The 8,655-nt window shown below is 41.2% G+C and overlaps 1 protein-coding gene across 1 annotated transcript in view; it reads right to left on the bottom strand.

Moving 5' to 3' along the window:
• Window positions 1-1,698: 1,698 nt before the first annotated feature.
• The window catches only part of tafa4b (TAFA chemokine like family member 4b), a 35,188-nt gene continuing 28,231 nt past the window's right edge, over window positions 1,699-8,655 (bottom strand). Inside the window, exons 5-6 of the mRNA XM_067506135.1 lie at window positions 4,558-4,682; window positions 1,699-2,708 (exon numbers count right to left, since the gene is read on the bottom strand). Coding sequence (XP_067362236.1) covers window positions 2,697-2,708; window positions 4,558-4,682 — 137 coding nt within the window. The 3' untranslated portion in view covers window positions 1,699-2,696. The remainder of the gene's footprint in view (window positions 2,709-4,557; window positions 4,683-8,655) is intronic.

Genomic DNA, 8,655 nt, shown 5'->3' with positions numbered 1-8,655 from the left:
TTACTTTTGATGCCAGCTGGTAACAGGTATTTTGGAAGTGGGTTTGAGAGTTTTTAAACGGTTAATCTATGGGCCCTTGTAGGCGCTGATGCCTGCTAAATTGTAACATCTCATTAAAGGTGAATGTGGTACTGTAATACAAAATCCCCCCAAGATACCTTCAGGCTAAGTTCAGCCACCTTCCTTCTCATAAATTGGTGAAGGTGAAGGTGTGTGCATCAACTCTGCTGCAGGGCTGGCCAGTTGTGAATGCATGTAAGGTGGACTTTTATTTTTGTTAAACAGGGGTGTCCTGAGAGGAACTGTAAAGATGTTCCTGGCAGGTCTAAGCAAGGGTGAAACTGAAAGTGGAGATGCAGCGTCAAAACCCAGCCACCAGGGAGCAGCGCGGTGCAAATTGTCCTCAAATATTGATTCTTCTGCAGAGCCCCATGTAGGACGGAGGGAGCAAGGCACCAGGCTCAACTGCAGAACACTAAACCTCTCGGGGGGAGAGAGAAGGGGGAGGGCTAGAAGGAAGTAAAGCAAACAGAGCCTTCACACAGCCTTATAGTTTGATGTTGATGTTGTCACCCTGTGTTGGCTGTAATTACTGCTTGCCACGTTTTTCTTGCCTCCAGTGTTCCCACATCACCGTCTGTGTGGAGGTGTAAGTTGTGTGTGGCTGGAGAAAGTTTGAAAAGTGCATTTTCATGACTGTTGGAGTATTTGCTTGTTTGTAAATGCGGCTAAAGAATGTATCCCCACTCTAAATGGACCATTGTGGCTGAGATGCTGCTCAAGGAAAGAGGGCATTATGGTGTGACTGGCCTAACTGCAATGCTGCACCACAGGCCTAAAAATATTCCATGTCAGTGGTCCCGAGAGAAGCCCAGTGCTATCCAGGCCTCTCAGTAATGAGAGAATAGAGCTGCCTGCCACTGGTAGCCTTACTGTCCCCAAGCTCCCTCTGGCTCAGAGCTCAGCACCGGAGCTGGAGAGGCAGCAGCTCCCACAGATTTATCATAGCTCACAAAGCAGCGTGTCTCATTCGCAGAGGAGCGGCCCCCGGCAGGCTAACCCCTGGGCACACTGACCCAACACATTCACATATCAGAGATGCAGACAGATACAGTTTGAGAAAGACTTGCACTTGAATGAGTGTCTACAGGAGAAAAAATGGTTTTGGAAATCATAGGAGCAAAACTGCACACTAGTACACACAGCTGAGAAATAAAGATATAGTGTGCGAGACCGTGTGTGAAAACTAGTTTAACTGTGCCAACACTTTTATGCAATGTGTCAGAAAGGAGAGAGAGTGGCACAAGAGATGGACAGAGAGATTAAAAAAATGGGGAGTTTGAGACGGAGAATGGACACAGATAATTGAGAGATTTAAGATGGTTGTTAGGGGTGATTCGCTATTGTACTCAGTGCAGTAATGACCAAGCCCTGCAGGAAAAACATCTTTGCAAAGGGTTGAACTACCATTATCTGTGGCAATTATTTTACTAGATCTCAGTGAAGCATTGATGAAGAGGGGGGGTCCTGGATGCAGTCTCCTAATATCTCCTAATAAATGTGGTTAAATATACCTCTATTCTTATAATTGTTTTGTATTTGCAGAGCTTTTTAACATTGAGAACCTGAACATATTTCAAAAGAGAAAGAACAAAACATTTTCAATAAAGGGAAATAACAATGTAAAGACAACTCACCTTCTTTGTTTGAACATTTTATGGGCCTCCTTTTAACAGTTAACATAAGAGATGTCACAGACTGAATATAATAGATCAAAGGCTTTGAAGGCTGAGCTTGGAAATGTGTCAGGGCAAAAATGATACAGATGAATCACACTTTAGCTAGTTCATATTGTACTAAGCTGCATGTAAGCGATGCTCAATAGTCAGAGCCATTTTTAACCAATAACTACCTACGAATAATGGGGAGTGAGATATATATTAATGTAAGTCTCAGACAATTGATAAAATGCTCACCTTCAATTTCATGTGACATCCACAGCAAAAGATGGGCGATATCTAGAAAAACAAAACATTCCCAAACGCTTTCGACTAGTGCAAATATCTTACATGAATTTTTAATATGTTGTTATGATCCTACCCTGCAATTCCTAATTAGAACTGCAAAATTACTCCCGCAAAGAAGTCATCATGGTGACATGACCCACAAGAGCTGTTTGATGCTAATTTGCTATTTGCTATTTACGAGGTTCTATCATATTCATTACTCCAAATTTGTCTCCATTGTTTCCAGTATAAGCTCCAGACACTGACAACAGGTTTGGACTGTATTCTGCAGCACCCTGAACAAAGGTTTTAGTTCACATCTTGCTCTCATCCCCAAATGTTCTGTTGAAATATATACTTTGAAATGCTTAACGAGTTTTTAAAATCAACAATTTGTGATCAGTCTACACTTTGTCCATTATTGGAAAACAAAAGTCAATTTTTGTCCACATGTACCCTGGGTGTCCATGACTTTAGTCCATTGGTTTCCACAATCAGCATGCTGTATATGCTGCTCCAAGTATACATCGTTTGTGATGAGTACATTTTATCCCATTGTTTTGTGATGGATAGCCTGACAGCGGTCCTGTCCTTGATATTTTTTCCCCGTGGTACAGTAAATATGTGTGAGTCATCCATCCTTTTCACATGGAGAGTTTCAGGTTTCCTCGTGGCTCCGTGGCTCTCTTGCTATCGTGTGACCTAAAAAAGAAACAACAGCACAGATATGAGAATCAGTGTCACAGAGACACTGTAATTACATGGAGTGATTCTGTGTCTTACTTCACACACACTGAATAAATGTTTCTATTTGAAAGAGCCAATCAGGGTTCAGAGGAGATATTCTAAATCAAAGTATTGTCTTGGTATTTCCGGATGTATGTCCTTTTCATTGGATTGAAAGTGTTTTGTTTGCAGTCTAGCTGGCTGACTGATTGCAGGGACCAACAGTGTCTCAACTGTGAAAGCTGGATTTCACATGTCTCAGAGCTGTAACGCTTTGTTTACACTTGGGCAGTGAGTTGAAGGCGAATAATTGGCGATGTAAAGAGCCGGTTTTCCATCAACAAACCCTCTCCCATGTGAATGTATAATGAACAGATATGCTCATACAGTCAAAATTCCTTTTTCTCCTGTTCCAGTCCTGCAAATTCTGTGAATGCTTTAGCATATGCATGAAATGGTACATGTGAAAATATGTATCTCATCTTGCTGCGTTTTTGCTGTTCCTTGTTAAAACAGAATCTATGCATCCGTCTACAGCACACCTACACTGTGTGGGAGTGAAAGAGAGATGGACAGATACAAATTGTCATGGTGAATAAGATGCTGAGGTGGTGCAAGGAGGTCATGGGTAGAAAGCGAGATGCAGGATAAAGAGGAGAGACAGAATAACGGACAGAGTAAGGCCGTGCAAGCAGTTGCCAGGGAATGGATGTCTTATTGCAACTATCTTTAGTGACATCTGCCACCAAGTCTCTAAGTAACTGTGCCCTGGTCCCAAAACACCTTGCAAATGCACAATTAATGTCCACTGATGCAGTCAGCTTTGGGTTCTCCGTCCCTCTCTCTCCGCTGATCAACTAGTCAGATGGGTGGGAGAGATAAAATAGAGAGAACGGGAGAGAACAAGAAGGAGAGAGATGGTAACGTGCAACAGAATGAGGATAATTGCACCTATCAGTCCCAGCGTTGGTGTTAGGCCCAGGGTCATTAATTCCACTGCCTGTGACTGAGCCCAGCGGTGCCTCTGTTCCTCAGTCTATCCCACTCACCAATTTAATTATGACTCTTAATTGTAAAGCCTCTGTGGAAGGCCCCAGCCATAATGCATTCTAATGAATGCGACAGATGTTGTGCTGTTATGCTATCTCTCGAGCAATTACTCTTATGGCGCTCGCACCTCTTCCCTCACAACTGTTTCTCTTTTTATATTTCACCTGTAAATAAACCGCACCTGCTCCATCCCATGACATGCACTCTGGCACATTTATACACACATCCCAGTTGTCAGTCCTGCAAATTAACTTTCACACTTCAACAGCTTACAAAGGGCCATGAAGGACCATCATTTAAAATGGTCATGTGTTTTCTTCAGCGTTTGCCCTTTTTCACTCTTGTCTAAGGAGATATTGTTACAGCAGATTAACAATTAAAGCTCACTGAGGGATTTATTTAGTCAATTGGTCTTTATTTCATATGTATTTTTTGTTGATAAGTGAAATTAGACTTAAGATTCAACTACTCTCATTTCAGGGCATCTTGACCAACCAAGCAAATTATTTGTTTTCTATACCAATAGTACACAAAGAGGCAAGTACAGGATGAAGGACAGAAATATTTATGTACCCATCAAATGTAACGTTTGAGACAGTAATTGACACGCAATGTCTCACTACGCAATTTATATATTTTTTTCTTTCTGGATATTGTAGGATTCTCATGAAATCAGTCAATAACTACACAGATAAACAGATGCTGGAAAGGCAGAGATGTAAAAAGGTAGACATGCATGTATACAATCACAATCAAAGACAGATTTTCCTCTCACCTTGGTGGTTTTGACTTTGTTGCCGGTGCTGCAGGACCAACCAGTCAGGTCAGGCAGGACTTTACACTCCTCCCCATCCATACACGGCTGCATCTGGCACCACCACTTCTGAGCTACAATGGAGGCTGTGGTAGCAAGTAGAGATTCGGGGGAAAAAGGGGGCAGGTTACAGAAAGGATGATTTTATGAAAAGCCCTGAATTGACAAAAGCCTAAAATAACGGTATAACACACACATCCAAAATGTGTTTACATTCTTGCAATTATTACCCTATAAGCATAGATCATTAAAACTACAGTCTTATAATTAGATCATTTCCTATCATAAACAATTATTCTAGATGGCCAAAATAATTTTGGTACCATTTTCAAAATGTAAATGTCACAGGCACTGTCCATGGTGCTGACCTGACTGCAGGCACAACTGCAGGATCTGTGAACAAACGTTTAGATGGCAGCTCTGCTCGAACCTACATTCTCTCAATTTTTTGTCTGAGTTTCTTTATCTGTTATGTGATTACTTCTTCACAGTAGCTAAAATGTATAGCTGTTACCCTTTTTTCCCCTTTTAATCAGATTAATGCAATCCCTCATCATGGGATCTTAAACCTTGTGTGGAATAGATAACTCTGGCATCCACTAGAGAAAAAACATTTAAGTAACACGAATGAGGGAAATATGAGACAAGATTTCACTGTCATGCAAAGGCAGCAATGACTCAGAAAACTTCCTAAACTGCGCTGGTCACAACCACAATCAGATGTGGCAACCCTCTAATGCCACTGACTTTCTAAAAAGGCAGAGAGGTTTTGAAGAAATCATCACTACTCCACAAAATTAATTATTGTGAATTTTTATATTTGTGCAGATGAATGAGACAATACTTCTGTTTGGATGAATTCACTGCATATCATCTAATTTCCTATTGTCTCTGGTATCAAACACAAGGCACAGCTAGATTGTGGGCCAATGCATATTGTCCTGCATATTGCAGAAGTAAAAACAGGATTATGATAAAGAAATGCAATTAAAACAGACTGCTGTCACATACCTAAAACAAGAAATGTGAACACTTATTATCGGAGACATTCAAACTAAAAAACAAAAGGAGCCTGATGGAAATGCATTCTATGGATTTTTTTCTAATTGTATCTAAAATAAGAAGGAAGACTTGCTGTATCTTTGGGTGAAATGGATTAGAAAAGATCCACCTTCAGAACTTGGCCAGATCTACACTTAATCCGATGTTAAAGCCCAAAGTTTTCTAATGTCTTAGCAGCTGACACTCAAATCTTCCAGATCATCTGACCCACTGTCTAGACAGAAGACAGCTCGACAGCTGAGAATAACTCAATTCCCTCTCTCCAAATTCATCATCCATCCATCTTCCCATCTCAAGTGTGGATGCACAGAGGGATAAAAGAGTGTACTCATTCCTCCAACTGCATTAAGTTGCCGGATTGATGGTGTTTAGAAAGAAATCTTGATCTCTGGTGACTATTGTTTCCAACAAAGAAGGAAGATGAGGTGATATTGGTAGGAAAATGGGCTTTCAACTGCATAATGCAAAAGAACATAAGAACACGACAAATCCTCTCAAGCATCATGTAAGAAAAAAAAACACTGACTGAGAGAAAAAGCGGGAGGAAGACAAGGCTAAATAATAGGCGTTCACCAAGAAAACATCTTTGTAGTGAGGAAATGAGCAGCAAGGGGGACTGAGAGAGGCAGAGAAAGAAGGGTGTGGGAAGGAAACAGGCCATTTGAGGCTGACTATCACTGAGTCTAACAGAGAAAAGAGCAGATTAAACAAAGAAACAGAGAAAGGAGAGTAAAGGAACTGAAGCCGAGTGGAAAATAGGCAGCACAAATGGAGCAACAGGGACAGGCAGACATATACTGAAAAGAATTAAGCCAAAGCCATGTTGCCAAGTCACCACAAAAAAAACCCCAAAAAAACCTCACAACTATCACAGGCCATAATGTTGAACACACTCTTATGATGCATAAGCTCAGTGGCAGTAAGCGGTTCTAAAAACCAATGGCTGTGTAATTCTCGTTAATGTGGCCATTATGGTGTCGACGACAGTGCTTTGCACTGCGAGAGTGTTATTTAGAGCTAATGGGCATGGCCTGTGAGTGCTATTATGGAGTTAGCGTTCCCTGCAGCTTATCTCATGCTACACAGAGAGGGCGGGGCAGGCGTGACACATAAGCCTGCCTGTCAAGTAAGAAAATGAACCGGAGCCAGGACATGGCCTGTGATGTCATGGATAGTTCAGATGCTCCTCACTAAGAGACTGAGCTCAACAGGTCAAAGATAGAACAGATTATAGAAGTACTTAATGTGAGTGCAGTAATCAATTCTGAAATCATCACCTCTGGGACCATATTTTCTGTGTCCTTTTGTGGTGTATGTCCAGTATGATGGCTGGATTCCCCCGAAAACAAGGAAGTACCCTAAAGACGGCCCAGTGTATAAATGTCTTTTTGCATGACTGCTTCTTTAAGTTCCACACTGAATGAACATTTTTTTCTAAAGGAAAAGAATGTTGAAAATATATAAATCGCTCTTGTGTGTAATAATTAAATATAAGCCACCAACAAATGGCAAAACAGCTTATCTTTGTCTAAACAAGTATCGCTGATGCTTACTAATTAGCCCATTATATCATGTTATCTCTGCAGTGTGCAAACAACACATTATTGTTTTATGGTGGATTACGTGCTAGACTATCACTTGGCCGTTTACATTTACAGCTAATACAGACAGAGTCATTCTGCATTAGATGTTTTCAGTCTGGCTCGAGTTTAATATAGACCGTATAGACGCTGTGTAAGTGTACAATAAGTTGTCTCATCTATCGCTCGTAAGTGTAAACCACAAAATGTCGATCCGTTCATTTCATCATCTATCCATTATCTGTAACTGCTTATCCTGTTCAGGGTCACAGGAGGCTGGAGCCCAGCTGGGCAAGAGGCGGGGTACGCCGGTGAAAGGTCACGGGTCTATTTCAGGGCCAACAGAGAGAGACATACACAGACAGACAACCATTTACATTTATAGGCAAGTTAGAGTCACCAATTAACCTAACAAGCATGTTTTTGGACTGTAGGAGGAAATCAGAGTAACTGGAGGAAACTCATGCAAGCACACAAACATGCAAACCCGACAATCAAAAGACTACAGCTGGCCAGGGATTTAAACTGGGGACCTTCAAGCTGTGAGGCAGCAGCACTAACCACTCCAGCACCATGCTGCCCTCATCTCACCAACACTTTGATATGACATACATACACAATATGCTCATTAGTCACACAATTAGTTCCACACACAGTCACATTGCCAAGTTTTTATGAGCACAAAATACTTGAAGAGCGCTATTAGCTCAATAGCTTTTAAAATGATGAACTTAATTTGACAGTGACAGCTTTATGCATTCTCTGCTCTTCCCTCTCTGATAAAGTTTCACTACAATATTCAACAAGTAAATGTGAAAATCAATCATTTACAAGTTTCTGCAACAGAATGAGGATGCATATTCTCCAGGACAAATGTTTAAAACATAGAGGGTACCTCTCCGCCTACCTACTCTAATTGCATCAGTCTCATTAAGAGTCTAAATTTATATTCATTAAAGGTGCGTATGCTAATTACAAAAAGGTTTACAGCACATGCATGCATTTCATCACTGTTACTATAAGCTCATTACAGTGGAATCTGCACTCAGATTGGTTTTCTTTCAAGTTCTCTCACAAACTTTCAGGACTGGATAAACTGAGGGCAAACGTCTAGACAGTGCTTTGCTTAAGGTGCATGTGATTAGGCAACACAAGGGACTGAGGCTATGTTATTCCCCAGGTTCTCACCTATTCTCTGGGGTTCTCTCAATAAGATCTGCTGAGATTTCATGCTACAAGGCTGCTTAGAGCTCTGCCTCCCCTCCTACTGATCAAAACACGTCAATCCAAAAAACGCCTGATGAATGTCACTCATCCTTAAACCAGCTGTGGTTACAGCTTTCCACTTTTGTTGCTGTGTGAGTGAGCAAGTATGTCAGCTGTATGAGCACTCGTCTCGACACAGCTTCTGTTCTTT

The sequence above is a fragment of the Channa argus genome, chromosome 5 (genome assembly GCF_033026475.1).
Source record: "Channa argus isolate prfri chromosome 5, Channa argus male v1.0, whole genome shotgun sequence".
In the NCBI taxonomy this organism is placed as follows: domain Eukaryota; kingdom Metazoa; phylum Chordata; class Actinopteri; order Anabantiformes; family Channidae; genus Channa; species Channa argus.
The sequence above is the reverse complement of the archived record's forward strand: the minus strand, read 5'-3'. Positions and strand labels throughout refer to the sequence as shown.